Below are 20417 nucleotides of genomic sequence, written 5' to 3'. Positions count from 1 at the left end.
ATAAGCAGCTGGTGCAGATGAGTTTAAAATGACAAATAATCAGTTCATTACTACTTCACCGGTGCAGCCGATAGCACAGTATTTTACATACCTGCCCGTGAAGCCCACGTTGCGCCCACACAGCCTTACACTCTATATAAGAGTGTCACAAAAAATGAGAAACTTTCTGCAACAACTTGCACTGTGACCTTCTACTTTTCATGCTAACTAAACTGCAGATTCAGCTCGGTTCTGTAGCAAAAACACGAGAACACCGTGAGTGGGGACAAGCTGCTGAAGCGGTAAAGAGGAAAAGTGGCGGATTGTTAAACATCCCAGTGACTCACCTTCTTCAGCAGAGTGGACTGCTGCAGTCTGACTGAATGGACCTTCTCCTCTGCGGTTGAATGCTTTGATTTTTACTTCAAAGGGACTGTATGGTGTCAGGCTTTCGTTGAAGTAGACGTATCGAGATGATTCCACATGTGGTATTCTCACCTCCAACCATGACGATGTGTCTTTCTTCCTGAATGCCAAGATGTAGCCAAAGACATCACCATTCTGGTACTCTCTGGCCATGGGCTGAAGGATTCAAGACAAGATGAGCACGTCAGCACAGATAACTGAGATCGTGTCAAAGTTCCCAGTGTGTGTTTGCATCATTCATTGTTGGATCTACTTTCTAAGCACTTTATGCAGACATTTCCAAAAGGGTGGCTTCACCTGTAAGTTTGTATATTCAAATTCAGAGTCAGGGTTGGTCGGCTATAATTCTCATTTCTGTGGCTGTCAGCAATTACAGACACTACAGGTGTTACCAGTGGAAATGACTGAAAAAGGTGAGCAGGAACAGGCAGTCGGGTGTGTCCAAAGTGGACCCCGAGTTGAAAGAATTGTGTTCCAATCCCCTTGTTTTCACTGTGAAACAGCTGAAAGGTGCTCAGTGGCACACAATGGCACAAGCACACACATGATCATTTACAAAAAGAAAGGTTCACGTTTCAATAAATAAGTAACTTAGGTTCATCTCACATGTCAAAGGGTTTAAGTGAAAAGTGGTAAGACAGCAGTGACCCACCCAGACACAAACATGCCTGTCCTGCTTCTCCAAGGCAGATGAAAGGGTGAAAATGTCCAAGACAGACAGTGAGAGTAAGGGTTGCCACTTAGAATCCTAAGGAATAATACTCAGTATGTTTATTTTATGGTTATTTTTGGGAAAAAAAGTTAGCTAATACACAGTAAGTTTCAAGCTCCATAGGTGTTTCCTTTCAAATCTATCCCATAATATCATCTGATGGTGATGACCAGAGACAGCCTACAGTTCTCCATGATGCTGGAAAGACCTTCCTGCCATGTCCTTAGAGAAAAGAGTGTGGGTGAACTGGTGCAGCTCTACGAGGCTTCTTTCTGCTTATTGTACTTTAAACTAAGTTAAAAGATAAATGGATAGGAAACAGCAACGCTTTCGCCAACATGGAATGATCTGAAAATGCTACATGCAGATTAATCACGTGACACTACTTTTCATTTGAGGCTCATTTTTGTTTTAAATGAGGGACACCACTGTTAAAAGAGGTGATATGATGGCTCCAATTAAAGACATCACTCAACTCCATTGTTGTGTCAAGATTTTGAGCCATTTCTAAGAACAGGACAGCTGTCTTTGCTGCTTTGGTCACTCTTATTAAATATGTCTCGCATTAACATCACAGCTATACAACTAAGAGAACAAGGAAAGGAAAAACACGGCTGAGATAAAAATCCTGGAAACACTACAACATAAAGACTGAAGAGAACCTCCCACACGTGTAAGAGTAAGCTACAGAATAATCTTTGTTTTTTATTAAGCAGTAGTCTAGACAAAATAGCAGAGCAGCATGCTATAATATACTGTGCGCACACACACACACACACACACACACACACACACACACACACACACACACACTCACCGCCCAGGTAACAATCAGTTCATTGCGATCTCCCCCTCCTCCACCAAGCCCACTCGGGGCCACAGTGGGAGCTGCGGGCAGAATATACAACACAAAAATGAAATATACATATATACATAGAATTTAGCTTGATCTTCTCTACAGTCCTTTGTGAGAGACACTACCTGTGACATCTCACCTGCTTGCTGTGTGCGGATGATGTGGGAGGCCATGCTGGGCTCTCCACTGCCCAAAATGTTGCTGGCAATAACCTGGAATTCATAATCCATCCAGGGCATCAGTCCAATAACACGAGCAGACTCGGCATTCCCTTCGATGTTCTCTGGCTCTGGGGCACAGAGAGGGGATGCATGGTTACGTACAGTGAGGGAACCAGTCGCTCTACTTTCATAGCATTTTCTGAATTAAGTCAACCTTTCAAAGCATTCGGAAAAAATGAGTTTTAACCTAAACCCTCAAACCAAGTCTGAACTCTCTAATATGAAGGTACCAGATCTTATGCATATCTTTGAAAGTCAGGCAATAATATGCTCACTTTCCACCGTCCTCCTGAAAGCTCAAACTTTACACACAAGCCAAGGTTCCATTACCCCAGAGGACACTCCAAGGCCACAATGATTTGCTCCCCACAATGTGACTATTTTTAGGTACCTAGAACTTGTGTAACACACACACACACTCACGTGTTCTCATCTTCTTCCACTCTGATGACAGAGACGATCGGCCCATTATGACGTATTTGCCGATGGGACTGTGGTTATCGTAGCCATGACTCCATCTGAGCTCCAACGATGTCTGAGCCACGTTCTTCACCAGTAAACCTCCGGGAGGTCCTGGGGGGCCTGGATACAACAGAGAGAAGTTGCTGTGAAGTCAATGGTCAGTAATTTGGTTTCTGTGACAGACGGCTGCTCAGAACCTGACAGCAGAGGGAGCACAGTGCTGCAGTTCACTGTTTCAATGCTTTCATGTTGATAGAAGGGTAATAGCTATGGGATAGCCATAGGGTGATCGTCACACTATTACTCATTTCCCAAAAGTCCAACAAAACCTTTTTTTTAACGCTGAACAACCGATTGTTCTGCTGTATCAGAGGCGGATGCAAAGCAACAAAGACCTTTCACAACATTTACAGTCAAACCAACCATCAGTGTTCAAACTCACATCATTTCCCCCTCGAACAGAGCCTGTGCACCCGACTTCTCTACTACACCTTTCTATATAACTTTGAATAGCAAAGATTCATAAAGTCATGGAAATTCAAACGGATCATTTTAACACAAGACAGTCAGTGCTTGTCCTGTTGGATCTCAGTGCTGCATTTGATACGATCGATCACAGCATTCTGTTACAGAGACTTGAACATGTTATTGGGATTAAAGGAACTGCATTAGGCTGGTTTAAGTCATATTTATCTGATAGATTCCAGTTTGTTCTTGTAAATGAAGAATCTTCCTCACACAATGGAGTAAGTCATGGAGTTCCTCAGGGTTCTGTGCTTGGACCGATTCTTTTTACCGTACTTTATACATGCTTCCATTAGGTAACATTATCAGACAGCATGGCATAAATTTCCATTGTTATGCTGATGATACTCAGCTGTACTCATCTATGAAACCAGATGAAACCAATAGGTTGGTCAGACTACAAGCCTGTCTTAAAGACATAAAGACCTGGATGACTCAGAACTGTCTGCTTCTAAATTCAGACAAAACTGAAGTTGTTCTCTTTGGACCTGAGCGCTTCAGGGAGAAATTGTCTAGTTATATAGTTACTCTAGATGGTGTTTCCTTGGCTTCTAGTTCTACAGTGAGGAACCTTGGAGTTATTTTTGACCATAATGTATCATTTGACGCACATATAAAACTGGTTCCTAGAACTGCCTTCTTTCACCTTCGTAATATTGCTAAAATCAGGAACATCCTGTCTCAGGGTGATGCAGAGAAACTAGTTCATGCATTTGTTACTTCAAGATTGGACTACTGTAATTCCTTATTATTGGGCTGTCCCACATATTCTCTGAAAAGCCTCCAGCTGATCCCAAATGCTGCAGCCAGAGTTCTGATGAGAACTAACAGCAGAGATCATGTTTCTCCAGTTTTAGCTTCTCTTCATTGGCTCCCTGTTAAATTCAGAATAGAATTTAAGATTCTTCTTCTCACATATAAAGCTCTTAATGACGAGCTCCATCATATCTTAAAGATCTCATTGTAAGATATTTTCCTAACAGAGCACTTTGCTCTCAGGCTGCAGGTTTACTTGTTGTTCCCAGAGTTTCTAAAAGTAGAATGGGAGGCAGAGCCTTCAGTTATCAGGCCCCTCTCTTGTGGAATAAGCTGCCAGTAAATGTCCGAGAAGCAGACACCCTTTCCACTTTTAAGATTAGGCTTAAAACTTTCCTTTTTGATAAAGCTTATAGTTAGGGATGGCTCAGATAATCCTGAAACATCCCATAATTAAGCTGCTATAGGCTTAGACTGCTGGGGGACCTCATCTGTCACATCTTTCCTCACTTTGCCCCCCCCCCCCCCGGTTTAATTTCTCAAATGATGTTATGTACATGTGACATTATTGTGGTTATTAACTTGTGTTTCCCTGTTCCAACAGATATCCTTTGAATGGTGTTATGGTGTTTTTCCCCCCTCTTTTCCCTCTTTTCTGTCTTCTCAAACCCCAGCTGGTCGAGGCGGATGGCCACCCTTCCTGAGTCTGGTTCTGCCAGAGGTTTCTTCCTGTTAAAAGGGAGTCGTTCCTTTCCACAGTCGCCACAGGCACGCTCAGGACGGGAGATTGGACTGAAGAGAAGTTTCGGTGCAATCTGTTGGTTTCCTTAGCTAGGATATTATTTTTTGAATTGGCTCTATATGAATTAATTGGATTATGATTACAATGAATTGAATTCCAATTGGCTTGAATTGGACTATATTATTTAAGTGCCTTGAGATGACAATTGTTGTAATTTGGCGCTATATAAATAAAATTGAATTGAATTGAATTGAATTTACATCTTTATCTCTCCTGGTTCCAAACAAACCAGCAAGTGTGAACTATGGAGCTGACAGGACACACCTGAAAGGCTGCGGTCACACCTGGCTTGTTAACACTGCACAGAATAACATGTCTGAAACAAAAGCTCACTCACCTCACTTTTATTTCTGAAAAACTGGTTTCCCAGAATCTGTTGCTATGGCAGAAACTACCAGTGGAAGTTCCACTGATCACAGAACAGCTGAATTATGCTCATCATCTCTTCTAACAGATGCATATTTAAGATTTCCCTTTCATGACTCTGGTAACTGTAAATGCAACACTTGTGAGAATAAAACTCTGACGGTTCTTACCTCGAACAACCAGTTTAGCTGAAGCAGAAGCGCTGTCCACGACAGTCTGAGCGGTGCAGGTGAACATCCCCGCCTGACTCAGCTGAACATTCACGATCAACAAGTCCCCAATAATTTCCTTCTGTGGGAGACAGAGAGAGTTCAGCGCTGTTTGACAGTCTGAGTTTAACTGACAGAACATGAACACTATACAGGAGGGGCAGCAACATGGACTGCTCTGCTAATCCTGAGCTCAGGTGCTGTGGATGTTCAACCTTCCAACCTGAAATATACTCTGTTTAACATGTCAGTTTTGGTGATACAACTCTAAATTGTTTCCTTTCATGGTTATCAATCAGTCACTTTGACTTAGTTCTCAAGAAAACACATACAGGTGAGTCTGCATCATCAGATTAGTAAAGAAAGCAGAGCAATGATGAATACTGCAGCCTCTACAGACAGATATTAATTTGAATTAGGAAGACAGCCTAGTTTGGAATCGTTGGAATCGTACTTTCTGAGTTCACACATGTTGCAGCTACACTTTTTGTTTCTTGTTTGTGTGGAGGTTGCTGTGGAGGTATGCAGCACCAGTGCTGCTGCTGTGGGGAACTGGGTCCCACATTGTGTCCACATCTTCAGCACAATATGGAGCTAGTTTACAATGTGTGCCGACTCCACCGGTGATGCTCACGTCTCTCCAGGAGAAGGGAGAGCGACTCAGTGATGAATGTGGCCCTAAAAACATGTCAGTTAGGCCGCGATGCATCAAAGTTTTCATGTGCTGTGATACGTGGACAACAGAACATACAAAAATGTCAGGAAATTCAAATCATCGGATCTAAACATAACAATGTGAGGCAACATGAAGGTTGATGTTGAAGACATCAGATATCTTTATATCCTCAGAACAGACACCTTTAACTTTGGTCAAAGCTCTGCAGACGTGCCTTGCTGGCAGTGAACTTTTCAAGCAAACTTACTGCAGACTCTCTGCAGCATGAAAAGATTCCTGTGCAGCTAGCTGTATGGTTTACACCGCAGGGGAGGAAGAAAAAACGTAAGCCCTGGGACAGTAGGATCCAAACACCTAAATATCCCCTGTCGTGACATGAAGAATTAAGGACTCTGGTGTCAACTCAAACTTGAGGTTTTGGAGGTTTGGGATTTAGAAAGGAAATTCTTAAGCAACTAAACGAAGTGCAGAGGAAAGTCAGCAAGACAAAGCAATGGTGGATATTTAAGGAGAGAAAAAATAATCTCCAATCCACAGTGCTGCATGGGTCATCGGAGAGCTGGCACACCAGCCTTAAGACGTCTACAATCATTACACTGTGTTATGTCCATCAGTATGTCATGTTTTATGTTCCTGGTTAATTTTTGCCACATTTTCCTCAGTTCCTTCTGCCCTGCCATCAGCTTCACTCACGTCACCTGTGTTTCTCCTCTCAGCTGCCTTGAGTCAATAATCACTCTCCTCAGTATTTAGTCTCCAGGTTTTTTCATGCCCATTGCCAGATCCTCACCGTCATCCATGCCACCGTCATCCATGCCACCGCCATCTATGCCACCGCCATCTATGCCACCGCCATCCATGCCACCGCCTTCCATGCCACCGCCATCCATGCCACCGCCATCCATGCCACGCCACCGATGCGACTGCCATCCATGCCATGCCGCCGTCATCCATGCCATGCCGCCATCCATGCCATGCCACCGCCATCCATGCCACCGTCATCCATGCCACTGTCATCCATGCCATGCCACCGTCATCCATGCCACCGCCATCCATGCCATGCCGCCGTCATCCATGCCATGCCACCACCATCCATGCCACCGCCATCCATGCCACCGCCATCCATGCCACCGCCATCCATGCCACCGTCATCCATGCCACCGCCATCCATGCCACCGTCATCCATGCCATGCCAACATCATCCATGCCACCGTCATCCATGCCACCGTCATCCATGCCATGCCACCGTCATCCATGCCATGCCACCGCCATCCATGCCACTGCCATCCATGCCACGCCACCGATGTGACCGCCATCCATGCCATGCCGCCGTCATCCATGCCACCATCATCCATGCCACCGCCATCCATGCCACCGCCATCCATGCCACCGCCATCCATGCCACCGTCATCCATGCCACCGTCATCCATGCCATGCCACTGTCATCCATGCCACCGCCATCCATGCCATGCTGCCGTCATCCATGCCATGCCAACACCATCCATGCCACCGCCATCCATGCCACCGCCATCCATGCCACCGTCATCCATGCCATGCCACCGTCATCCATGCCATGCCAACATCATCCATGCCACCGTCATCCATGCCACTGCCATCCATGCCACCGTCATCCATGCCATGCCACCGCCATCCATGCCACCGTCATCCATGCCATGCCACCGCCATCCATGCCAACGTCATCCATGCCATCGCCATCCATGCCACCGCCATCCATGCCACCGTCATCCATGTCATGCCACCACCCATGCCACCGTCATCCATGCCATGCCACCGCCATCCATGCCACCGTCATCCATGCCATCGCCATCCATGCCACCGCCATCCATGCCACCGCCTTCCATGCCACCGTTATCCATGTCATGCCACCACCCATGCCACCGCCATCCATGCCACCGTTATCCATGTCACCGTTATCCATGTCATGCCACCACCCATGCCACCGCCATCCATGCCACCGTTATCCATGTCATGCCACCACCCATGCCACCGCCATCCATGCCACCGTCATCCATGCCATCGCCATCCATGCCACCGCCATCCATGCCACCGCCATCCATGCCACCGTTATCCATGTCATGCCACCACCCATGCCACCGCCATCCATGCCACCGTTATCCATGTCATGCCACCACCCATGCCACCGTCATCCATGTCATGCCACCGTCATCCATGCCACCACCCATGCCACTGTCATGTTCTGACCATCTTCTAACTTATGGAAAAGTTCTGCTGCACCCAAACCTCTGAGGAGGCAGCCTATGGGCAGCGATTAGTGCTACCACTAGGTTGAAGTTAGCAAAAGCACACGTCAGTGGAGTCAAGTGTAGTTTGGGACACTTTTACTGCTCATTAGCAGGAGCTTGTTTAATGTATTTGTACTTGATGATTGGTCAGAAGTCAAGACCTAGAAAAGATTATATGCTACATTTCAAATATGCTGAAGGTCACTTGTGATGAAATGAAATGGTAAAACTGAATTGTTAGTTAATCGTGTATGCTTAGATAGTTATTTTGATTAGACTTTTTAAAAGTATAGCCAGAATGTATTATGTGCATTTATCATAAGCATTATGTTCAAATTCATAAAAACCACAAACTTCCTGATGCTACGTTACAAATCTAATCAAATCATTGCGCTGGTTTGTAAAAGGTTTTTTTCTGCTGTCTTTGCTTTGTTGAAATGTTTTTCATCAACACTAAATGGCTTTTGAGAGATGGAGGAATGAAATTCCCCAACAGCAATGCTGACTAAGGAGGGACGGGAGGAAGTTTATTGAGGGAAGGGTTTAGATGGAAATAACAATCTCAACCCAAAAATACATTTTCAGAAGCCAATTCAGTAAATTCTGCAGAGGCCTTAGAGGGAAACTCAGGGGAGTGGCCAGGTGGACAACTCAGCTTCATCAATGTAACAATCTTGCTTGAGAGTACTCTCCTATCTTTAAGGCTTTCTAAATATCAAATTGAGACATTTTAAATAATCACAATGGCCAGACTCCTTTCAAAGGAAGAACATGAGGTTACAAACACCTGCTCAACTCTTCATAGACTAACATTGTCTCCAAGTGAGTCTCCTGAAGGAAAGCACATTAGACACCTTTTTTTTTTTTTCAGATATGAAACTCACCACTACCCTCTTGGTTGGTTTGTGACGCCACTGGATATATCCCATAGTTACTGTTTCACTATATCATCAGCCTTTGATTTCTTTATCATTCCCATGGAAAAATGATTGTAAAATGAGTGCTTGGATTTGTTGAGGAATGTCTGGTGCAGTAATTCTCTACCACACTCAAAATGTCCATTACAGTTTTTCCAGTTCAACAATGCTCAAATCTTGTGGTGTGGCAGTGGTCTCGGCCACTAAAATCCCGTCCATGGCCTCACATAGCTGCTGACCCAATGTCAGCCATAATGAGCCCCGGGTCAGACTCAGCCTGGTGGCCATCATGTGTACCTTCATCAGTTGCAGATAGGGTGTCCTTTTTGTCTCTTAGAGGTTTCATAAGGATGAGATGTTGATATGAGATCAAGGCGGTCCAACTTGATCAGTCAAACATCTTCACCAAGATACCAGTTCATGGTCTTCTAATTAAAGGTGTGGCTCACTTTTCTGACATCACGTGACCCTTCTGGTAGTTCAACCCCTTCAACTGTGATCATCTTTCTGCCCTTTTGACAAAAAAATTTAAATCCTATTTGTTGTTTCCACCACTGTGGACTACGGAAAATTGCTTTCCTGCTTTTAGAACAAACACCAATCAATTGTTTGATCTGTTGGAGGGAGCAAAAAGCAAAGATGACAGCATAAAGTCTGATTTATCTACTTCAGTGGATGCAGAAAAACACCAAAACTGCTGTTTTTTTCAACTGCTTACACTGCCACACCTTGAAGCTGAAATCTACGCTGCTGAAAGTTGACACTGGTTTTATTTTCTGTCTGATGTTTGGAAGCACTGATGGAACTAAAGGACAGAGCACAACAGTGATGGAACCAAACCATCTACCTGCTGCAGAACACACTAACAAACTGCAGTGTTAAAACTACATGCATTAGATCTTTTCAATATTCAGGCCTGAACATTAAGAGACATCCAAAGAACCGTCTCCTCACCATTCATCATAGCACTCACCCCCTGCACTCTGTGGTAGGGTCCTGCAGAGTTTTCCAGGTCCAGTAGGACCCCATTGAGGGCCCAGGTGAAAGTCAGGTCCATGGTGGGGTCGTGGGAGGCATGACATTGCAGCGTGACATTATCCCCCTGATTGATGTCGGCGTTGGAGGGAGCTAGTGTGATCTTAGTGGCATCTGCAAGAGAATAAAAACTTCAGATGAAAGCTAGCTAAAGAGCAACTCAATTTTTCAGGAGAATGTTCGTTTAAATTTGAAACTTAAAAAAGACAAAAATCCAAATTTTAGCTAGAATATCCGCCCTCTTAAAACCCCTGTGAGATGCTGTCTTTCTGCTCACATCACTCTCAGAAAATGCAAATATATGGACAGAAAAATTCTAAAGAAATCAGGTAGAATTTGGATGGTCGACAAGAGCAACTTGGTCTTATTGATGGTAGTAATTGATATTTTAACAATTATTCTTAATAAGTAATAGTAACAACTTATTATTAAACATATGTAGAACAAAGTTTTGTTACAGAACTTTGACATGTGCCACTGACATAGCTGCAACATGACATCACACGGGCTGATTTACAGAGCTTGCTGTGGTTTGTCATATAGTACATTTTCAACAACCTGGAATTTTAAAATTCCTCTTGTGGTTTTTATAGTTAGAACAATTCAGGTCTCATACATCAACACACAGCTTAAAAAAAGGAACCAGATTTGGACTGTTTGCCCCCAAAGCGGAAGATTGATTAATGCTGTGGTTTGCTACTTTGCTGTTGTCCATCTGACACTGGTTGTTTTGCATCAGTTTGTGTGCGAGTTCACCTCTGACAGACAGGTGCCCAGTGCTGTTGGCTTTGCCCAGGTAGTTTTCAGCAAAGCAGGTGTACTTCCCCTCATCTGCCCTGCTGATGTTGTGGATCCACAGCATGCCGTCTGAGGTTACTGTGACTCTGAAAGGACACAAGAGAGCAGGGTCATAGACACATGAGTACTGCTGCCAACTCAATGAAATAAAGATTTCTAACATAACAGGCAATGCAATCCAGTCCAACACTCAGACTTTTGCTTCAAATATATTCTGGACGATGGCTGAGCATTGCAGGTATCCCCACTTACTCTGTCCACCCTTTGTATGTCGGTCTGTCTTATGGCAGACAGACATGTATTGGTCTGTAGTACAATGTGCAATCTGCAAGCTGGAACCTTGGCACATCTGCTCCAGATGCACCTCACTGCACATTAATTCTCCTCCTCTTTCTTATTCCCTTTCTCTGCATTTATACAGTACTTTTTTAATCTTGTTAAGCCCTAAAAGCACTTAAGGAGGCTCTAGAGAAACTTTTTTGCTCTTCAGCTCACCCTACAGTTGTGGGATGTAAAGTCACTGTCATAGTAACAAATCTTCAGCTGAGCTCTGCACACGTACGGCCACACACGTGGCAACAAAGACGCCATCAAAAGCCCTCAAAAATGTCAAGTCACTGTGAAGCAAAACAGTGTGTGGCTGGACACCAAACTTGTGAGGTTTAGGATTATATTGTGAGGTATATGATTCCTACAATTCTTTTGACATTCATTTCATTGCAGTCAGTACGAAGCAAAGATACTTCATGTTTTGTTTCATCGACTTGATTTAATTTGTTAATACTGTACACATCCATTTCTGCATTTGAGGCCTGCAACACATTAGCCACACCGCTGGAGATTGTTTCAATCCTCTCCACAGTGAGTGGGGAGTGTGAGGTGGTTTGGACGAGCAGTCAGTCAATAAAAAGAAGAAAGCAGCAGCAGAGGACTGTTTCAAAGACGCATGTTTGGAACAGGACAGTTTTTTAGGTGCAATTACATCTCAGTACTAACTATGAGACTATGACTCTGTAGGACTACAGAACCCAGGAAAAACAGAATAGGCTGTACTTAGTGGGAACAGTTTCCTACATAAAAAAGCTAAATTAGCCAAGGGTCCTCAGTGTTCATAATATCAGTAACCAAGTGACAGCTTCTTAGAAATAAAACATGTCATTCTAACTGAATTTTAACCATTGAGAGACATGCAGTAGACACTCTGCTGACCACATGCAAACAGCAGTGGACACAGCATGATCCATAATGTTAACCTTCACACACTCTGAGTTTCACCTAAAATTTGTTCTTCCAGCTGATACACACAAGCATTGAGATGGTTACACTTTCTATGCAGAATCTGAAGAAATCATCAGCAACGTGTCTAGTGATCCAAAACAGTGGGATGGCAACTGTGAAAAAAAAAGTTAAATAGTTGACATGAGTCAAAAGGTGTGTGTGTGTGTGTGTGTGTGTGTGTGTGTGTGTGTGTGTGTGTGTGTGTGACTGCACTGACTGATGGTGATCTCCTGTATAGTACGGACAGCAAGGGTACAATAATGAGAAACCCCTCAGGTTTCTGAGAAAGCATTTCAGAGCTTAAGCCTTCGTCTTTCATTACCACTGTTTAAAAAACAGTATTTTGAAAATGATGACATCATATAAAATGCGCCAGCATCCAGGAGAAGCATGAATATGCTGCATCCAGTCTTACTGGGTTAGGAAGCTGCATGGCTGAAAGTCATCTGCTTAGTAAACTATTGCACTCTACCAAGGGACTGATATCCGGCAGTTACACCATCTAAAAAAATAACCTTTTGATATACAAGAAGAATGATAAAAAAGTCAAATGAGAATCGGATCTGGAATGCAATTATGACGATACTGATAGGTGTAATATTTTAAACTTGTCTCAGACTACCTTAATTTCGATCAAACTTAGACACATACAGTTCAATATTTTCAATAGAACCTATTAGACACCTCATAGATTACACAAAATATTCCATAATGTCTCTCCCAACTACCAAAGATGTAAAATTTGTATTGGAAACCTACTTCATATGCTCTGGAGTTGCTCCTCGCTGAAGGAATTTTGGAAATACATCATTAGAACAACCTCTGATGTTATAAAAACTAAAATAGAATTTGATCCAAGGGTTAGGATTTTGGGAGACACTCAAACACTTACCATGGATCACAATAAAAAATACTTCATATTACTCAAAAAAGTGTATTCTTCCTCCTTCACAGAAACAATGGTTAAATTAACTTACATCCTATAGTACACCCGAAAAGATTCTATATAGTGTGAGGAGGAAACCGACAACATGTGATAAAATTTGGGGTGTACTTTCCTCGCCTTATTACATCCTTGCAGCTAAAAGCTTCTACTGTCTACCTTTCTTTTCTAGTCTATTGGACAATCATTTAATTATTTTATTTTTAACTGGTCATACCTATCTAAGTGACAACTAGAGATATTTTTTTTACCACACCGTGGGTGGGGGGTTGTTATGTGTATTGTATTTTTTATTTTTCTGTTTATTTCTGTCATGTAAAATGAAAAAAATGGTAATTCTTTGTTCAAATATCATAAAAACATATCTTTACAAAAAAAAGAAAGCTGCATGGCTCCATCATCTTTAGTTAGCATGGCTGTCTGTCGCTTGCATCTGTGCAAGAAAGTTTGTTCCTCTTTTCTCCTGGAGCAGTCCATATGACCTCCTGTATACGAGGGTACATTTTTGGGTTCCTATTTTCCATTTTATTTGTATGTTATAGATGTTCTAAGTCAATTCAAGTCAAACAAAGGAGTAGTTTCTCGGTTGGATGGCGTTTGGTTTCATGGCTCTTAAGTAAAACACTACAAGTACAATGGACTTCAGAACAGACAGTATAAAAGAAATCAGTTTCAAGGAAATACAGATCAATTTAGCTTCATATTCCATATTCAGCTAGTCTATAATCATAAGCAACATAAATCACTGGACTGGACTCGAAGGTCTACCATGAAGCACCTATCACAGCTTGAGGTTGAAGCCATTCTTTGCAACGACTGGGAAACTGTGGGCTGATCCTGTGTTAAAAATGATAAATTGGTGGGTAGCCAATAAATGATGCTAAATATTCTTGCTATTTGTCTTCCTTTAATATCAGTGAAATGATAATAAAAATCACACTGTCTATTCCATCTTTGATCGAGCACAAAATCTTTCTTACAAATGCAAATCAGCCAGCCTTCATTGTAACCTTGCACATGACAAAAAGTCTGTGTAACGGATAACAGTTTCAAAAGCCCTTTTAGCCTCCTCAATGACTTTTCACCACTAGATTGGCCAAACACAGTGACCTTGTGAAAAATGAATGGCCTGCTATGGAATTAGGCTGCTGCCTCCTGGATGTTTGCTGAATGTGCAGCTGCGGGCTGATCCTGTCACTTTCAGGGCAAAGTCCATACAACATCAGGTAAACACATCTTATCTTTGTTGCTGAACAGCAGCAAGCTGAATATTGGCCACAAATTATACTCCATCAAACCTTAACCCTTGTCTTCTTATGAATACTTGAAATAAAAAATATGGAACAATTGAAAGAAAGGAAAACAGGCAATGTCAAAAAGTGTCAGGAGGCACCATCATCCCTTCTTTCTGAAGAAACATTTTGCCCCTCATTCATTTGTTCGTGTGTGCTGTTACCACATAAATGATCATATCACCATTTGCTCTTCACCCCAACCACCACTCACATAGTAATTCAAATTGGCAGAAATACCTCAGTCTGCCTGATAGCCTTTGTTTTGTTGCTCATTTAATTCAAACTGTCTTTGGTTCACACTTCAAAGCCCCTTGGCGAGATCGTAAACTCCACATTGCCTCCAATGTTATCTTCTCTTATAAGCATCAGCTAAATGAATGTAATATAATACAAAAAAAGTCTGAATTATGTACAGCAGTCTTAATCCACTGGAAAGTGCTGGGCTACCTGCTGCTGTTAGTAAGCAGCTCCGTCCCACGGCTCCAGAACAGGATGGGCTTTGGGGCAGCTCGAGGGCGACACTCGATCATCACCTGCCCCCCTCTAGCAGCTGGGATCAGTTTCCTCACTGGATTCAGCCTAAAATCTGGAGCTTGAACTAGAGGGAAGAAGCAAAAGAAAGTATGGGGGAAGTCAGAATGCTGGTAATTTAGGTGAGATAGTATCTTACCATTTTAACCTTTAACTTGAGTAAATGTGAGCCATCATTAACAGTGTTTTTCTAATTGAAATAAGCATTGAACAGATCCTCCTTAATTGCAGGATTGAATTAAAGGAGAAAGCGTCCTCCTACCTTGGACTCTTAGCTCAGCAGAAGAGTAGATTGTGCCATGCTTGTTTTCAGCTACACACTGGTACATGCCAGAATCCTCCAGGGCCAAGTTACTAATCTTAAGATTAACCCCATTCACGACCACCCGGTCCTGAACATCCACCGGAAGAGGAACCATGGGCAGGTAGCAAATAAAGAGAGAGGGAAGAGGATGAATGGAAGCACAAAGGATGTGTGACGCAAAGCAAAACATTTAGTAAAGAACTGTATGACCATCAGCCAACCTGAGTAACCAAACCAGACAAACTGGATCTTAAAACTGACCATGAACCTATGGGTCATTCTGCCAGCAGAACACTGACCACCTCAACAACAGTCCATCACAGGGCCACACAGAGACAAACCCACGCATACACGGGGAGAACATGCAAAATCCACAAGAGTTACATCATCAGAATGTACCACAACCAATATTCTAACTTTACTTAAGTGTCCGATAGGTTTGTGTGGTTCAGTAAGAGTACCTGTGTGCTGAGTGGCTGACCATTACGTAGCCAGCGTACAGACGGTCGGGGTTTTCCAGCAGCCAAACAGCTCCAGTGAAGCTCTGAGCTGATCTCCACCTCTGAATCACTCATCACTTGCAGCCAGTCTGGCTGAGCTGCAGAGAAAAAAAGAGGGAAAAACACAAAAATGAAAAGATGACTTCAAAAAAAGAACCAAGGGTTGATTAAGGAAAAACATCAAAGTTCCCTGCTGCAACTATTTTTGTCACCTTGCACACTAACGCGACCCTGGTATGTGTCACTGCCTTCTGAGTTGTAGGCCTCACACTCATAAACACCCTCATCATCAAAAGAGAGATCTGGCAGTGAGAGGGTGGGACCTGCTGGAGAAGTGCCTGCTTTGGATGGCATTAGACCATCCACCTTCCTCCATCGAAGTTTTGGGACTGGACTATAAGAGGAAAAACACATAAGTTGAAGGTTAAAGTTCAATAAAGACAGAAGATGTGGAAAAGCAGTTCCAAAATCAGACAGTAAAGTTTGGATTTTACAACTGGTTCGAAACCCAAGGTTTTTTTTCTTAAATAAAGGCTATAGAGGCTGTTCTATAGCAAAGATCAGGACCTTCTTTAGTCTGTATATGACACAACATACACAAAATGATAACTTAATGCCACTTAACTTACTTTCCATAAGCGAAACACTCTAACAGGACATTGTGTCCAGCTAGGCCATAGGTCTCTGCTGAGAAGCGCACTTTAATGCTTGGAGAGGACTTCCTGGGATTTGCTGAAATGAAGAAAAAAAGTTGATGATCAATCTGTTTATTTCAATGGCTGATGTATGTGCTAACTACTCAGAGAGCAAGTTGCTGATATATAATGCTGATGTGATACTGAACACCTATTCACCACATTCTGCCTTCTCTTCTTCAGTGGGCCTCTTTTAATACAATATGTATCCAGTAGAGAAATCCTCAGGTCACCAGGTATTCAAAAGCATTGTTCCACAGACACTGTACTGACTAATCATCTGCATTCGTTTTTTGCTACATGAAGAACGTTGGCTCACAGCAGTGTGAGCACAGGTCCCAGACCTCCCCAAACACCTCCTCCTGTTCTGCTGGAGGAACTGAGGCATTCCAAACCCAGCAGAGAGATGGCAGTCTCCAGTGCCTTGGATCTGTGACAAGCCCAACACCAAGTGGGACATGTCCTTGAGCCCCTCACCCTATCCCAGAGGTTGAGTCCAGACACGCTTTGGAGGAAGCAAATTTGTGTGTTCTCAGTCTTTCAGGCACTCACAGCTCGTGGACAGCTTCTCTTTTTGGCTCACACCACAACAGTGTCCATATCTGGCCTGAAGCTGCCTGATCTTTCTGTAAGCAGTGTAAAAAGGGTTGTACAAGGCCCAAATTCATCCATCCATACATCCAGTTTTACAGGATCTGAATGGCCTGTACAAAGGGTTGAAACACCGCATACAGTGAGGCACTACCCTGTTACTAATGTAGCTCAGAGGGGAGAAACCAAACACATCCTCTAAAGTGGCCTGTGCATAGTGGGTTATTCAGTTATTTGCAGTTTAAAATTAGAGCCATTAGATGTCACTGTTTCACAGGCTCAGGACCTTTAATAGGTCACTACAGTCATTTTACAGCTCCAACTCTGGAAAAGCAGAGATGGCATGAAAAATTCACATTAAAGAAAGCAGTGATTCTTTTATTTACTGACAGTGAACCAAAGATAAATCTCACCTTCATTTCATATGCTCTGAAACAACACCACACCAGTGGCAGCCTGTCGCAGTTGCTATGAACAGCTGAGCTTTTTTTCTGTGAAAATGATGATTTTTTTAACCATTTTCTATTGAATGTTGTGAATGTTGAATGTTTCTTTTTTTTAATCATTCATTTTCTAAACCATCAGCATTTTCTCCAAACTTGTAGTAGTGTAATAGCAATAGTATTCGAGGTATGCACTGTTGAAATGGTAGAGCTGGTCATTTACTAACTGCAGGGTCTGTCATTCGGGGCCGAGCCCTTCCTACAGCAAGCTGTTCTTGGTAAGAATCCTAAAAGTATGAATTGCTGACTGCAGGTTAAGATGGCACTTTGCAGTAATGCTCTATCCACATGTGGAGAATTGAGGAGGTTCTATTTTCTCATCAGTCCCACTCCACCTCCAACCCTGCAACAGTTATCAGTTAGGAGGTTGTGAAAGACATCATACCATCTGGTAGTACAGTGAGTGGGATTGGCTTGCTGAACGTGCTTTTGGTGCTGATGTCCAAATTAATGGTGGTGAAGCAGAAGTAGTTCCCAGTATCGTTTGGCTCTGCTTTGGCCACAAACAGGTCCCCTGTGACCTGCGACACAAACCAGCGTCCGTCGTCTTTTCTGATGAAGTTGGGAAACTCGTTGATTAACCACCGGTACGACAGAGCTAGGAAAGACAAAAATTGTTACATAGTAGTTTTATCAGTACTTGCTTAGGTTGAAGACAATGCCCTTCAGTCAGTTCTCAGATCTCAGCATGGACTACAGCCAGGGAAGGAAGTTAATATTTCAGCTTGTTTCATGCTTCCTGCTCATTTACTGCATGATACTTTGAAACTCTGGACATAATTTTCATAGTAATTAGTTGTTTTTGTCATCTACCATAAACAAGGCTACATAGTTTTAAATGTACAGGATGTGTAGTAGTGGGTACCTGGGTAATGTGGAGGGGGTTGGCAAGCCAAAAACGTGCCTACACCCTCATATGCTGTCTGTGGACTCCTGCTGTCTGGAGAGAAGTCATGGAGGTCTGGAGAAAGAGAAAGAAAATGAGACAATCTGAAATGAGAAGATCTTCAAAGAAGCTTTTCTCAAAATCATGGCAAATCATTGTGAACTAACTCTAAAGCGATCCACACAGGCAGTTTCAGTGAGTCAAAGGTGTGTTCTCACTTACAGCCAAATTTGAGATTAGCTGCTCTGCTGATGATAGTGCCACAGCGGTTGATGGCCAGACACTGGTATGATCCTGCGTCTCGAATAGACTCAGGGTTGCTGATCACCAGGGTGCCGGCCACTAGAGTGTACCGGTCCGAACCCAGCGGGACCTCAGTGCCATTCAAAAGCCACCTGCAAGACAAAAGTCAGGAAAGGTAAGAATAATGTAACAGAAATATAAGACTTCATGTGCCCGAGGCGGACTCTGTCAGTAGCAGCAATTCATTGCAGGGCCAGAGCAAAGTACTGCTTTACTACGGTGGGAACTGGGAGCAGTGTTACAAAGTCCAACCAAACCAACAAAAACCGCCATGTTTAGAAATCCAGGACCAGGCCAGCGTTTTCTCTGTCTGATCCAAGAGAGATCAATAAAAACTGGCATACAACGTAGATGGGAAGTGGAAGCAGCAGAGGAAGAACATGAGCTCAGTGTTCCTCTCACGTTCCTACTGTTTAATGCTTTATGTCACCAGTTGTGTCTGTGAACGCCGTCCCACTGGCTTCATGGAGCTGCATTCACAATCACCATTTATAGCTGAAATTTTTAACAGTGTTTGCAACTATTCACATTTGAAAATCATCAGCTGGCATTTATAGATCCAACAGAAAACAGCATCCATTTATACTGTAAAAACCTGTTAGCATTTGGAAACATCCATCAGCCCTGCAGGGATAACTGGACCAACTGTGATCTGTTGTTTCTGTGCAGATCCAGTGTCCTCTACAGAAACTCAGTACACTAGAGGGAGGCTCAAACATGAATTAGGGAACACATTGAAAGTGATTTAATAACATTTCTTCACCTCATAGTTGCCAAAAAGATATGGCAAAGCAACATAAGAATAAGAGAGTGGGGGATTCAAGATGGCGACATAGAGAGTGGTTGACTTTTTCTGAGCTCAGCACCAATGCATTGATATTTCATACAAAACTCCGCCCAACTCATTGTTCCCGACAACTTTCAAGTGGTGTACTTTAATAACCTGAGTAACCAAACCAGACAAACTGGATCTTAAAACTGACCATGAACCTATGGGTCATTCTGCCAGCAGAACACTGACCACCTCAACAACAGTCCATCACAGGGCCACACAGAGACAAACCCAAGCATACACGGGGAGAACATGCAAAATCCACAAGAGTTACATCATCAGAATGTACCACAACCAATATTCTAACTTTACTTAAGTGTCCGGTAGGTTTGTGTGGTTCAGTAAGAGATATATTTCACACAAAACTCCGCCCAACTCATTGTTCCCAACAACTTTCAAGTGGTGTACTTTAATATGAGTATTGACGAGTATTTTTGAGACCACGGGACAAGATGCCAAAGGAAAACAGAAACCAGTCCAAGACGAGCAGACTAGAAGCTAATGCTAGCATGCCTGACTCTCCCCCGGAGGAAGAGCAACGACCGCTACAGGCTGACGAGTTTGTCCTTGACCCTGCTTTTCGCCTAACTATTCAGGAAATAACAGCAAACATAACCTGGGTGATTGAAGAGAAACTGGGGCCATTATCCCAAACTGTACAGGCCCACGACCAGCAGCTGAAAGAGGTCGAGTAGAGAGCCACTGAGGCAGAGAATAGGATTGCTGCGGCTGAACACACCTGTGTGGACACG

At 43.2% G+C, this 20417-nt stretch overlaps 1 protein-coding gene across 3 annotated transcripts in view; it reads right to left on the bottom strand.

Moving 5' to 3' along the window:
- cntn2 (contactin 2) overlaps positions 1–20417 on the bottom strand; it is a 54297-nt gene that overhangs the window by 6563 nt on the left and 27317 nt on the right. For all 3 annotated transcript variants that reach the window (XM_072382977.1, XM_072382976.1, XM_072382978.1), the window contains 15 exons: positions 18753–18925; positions 18510–18605; positions 18030–18242; positions 16485–16587; positions 16068–16249; positions 15817–15953; positions 15314–15443; positions 14968–15118; positions 10963–11090; positions 10145–10320; positions 5276–5396; positions 2618–2776; positions 2113–2262; positions 1935–2005; positions 327–561 (listed from right to left, as the gene is read on the bottom strand). In XM_072382977.1, the coding sequence (XP_072239078.1) occupies positions 327–561; positions 1935–2005; positions 2113–2262; positions 2618–2776; positions 5276–5396; positions 10145–10320; positions 10963–11090; positions 14968–15118; positions 15314–15443; positions 15817–15953; positions 16068–16249; positions 16485–16587; positions 18030–18242; positions 18510–18605; positions 18753–18925 (2225 nt within the window). The remainder of the gene's footprint in view (positions 1–326; positions 562–1934; positions 2006–2112; positions 2263–2617; positions 2777–5275; positions 5397–10144; positions 10321–10962; positions 11091–14967; positions 15119–15313; positions 15444–15816; positions 15954–16067; positions 16250–16484; positions 16588–18029; positions 18243–18509; positions 18606–18752; positions 18926–20417) is intronic.

The sequence above is a fragment of the Leuresthes tenuis genome, unplaced genomic scaffold (assembly GCF_036924035.1).
Source record: "Leuresthes tenuis unplaced genomic scaffold, fLeuTen1.0.hap1 SCAF_3, whole genome shotgun sequence".
In the NCBI taxonomy this organism is placed as follows: Eukaryota; Metazoa; Chordata; class Actinopteri; order Atheriniformes; family Atherinopsidae; genus Leuresthes; species Leuresthes tenuis.
The sequence above is the reverse complement of the archived record's forward strand: the minus strand, read 5'-3'. Positions and strand labels throughout refer to the sequence as shown.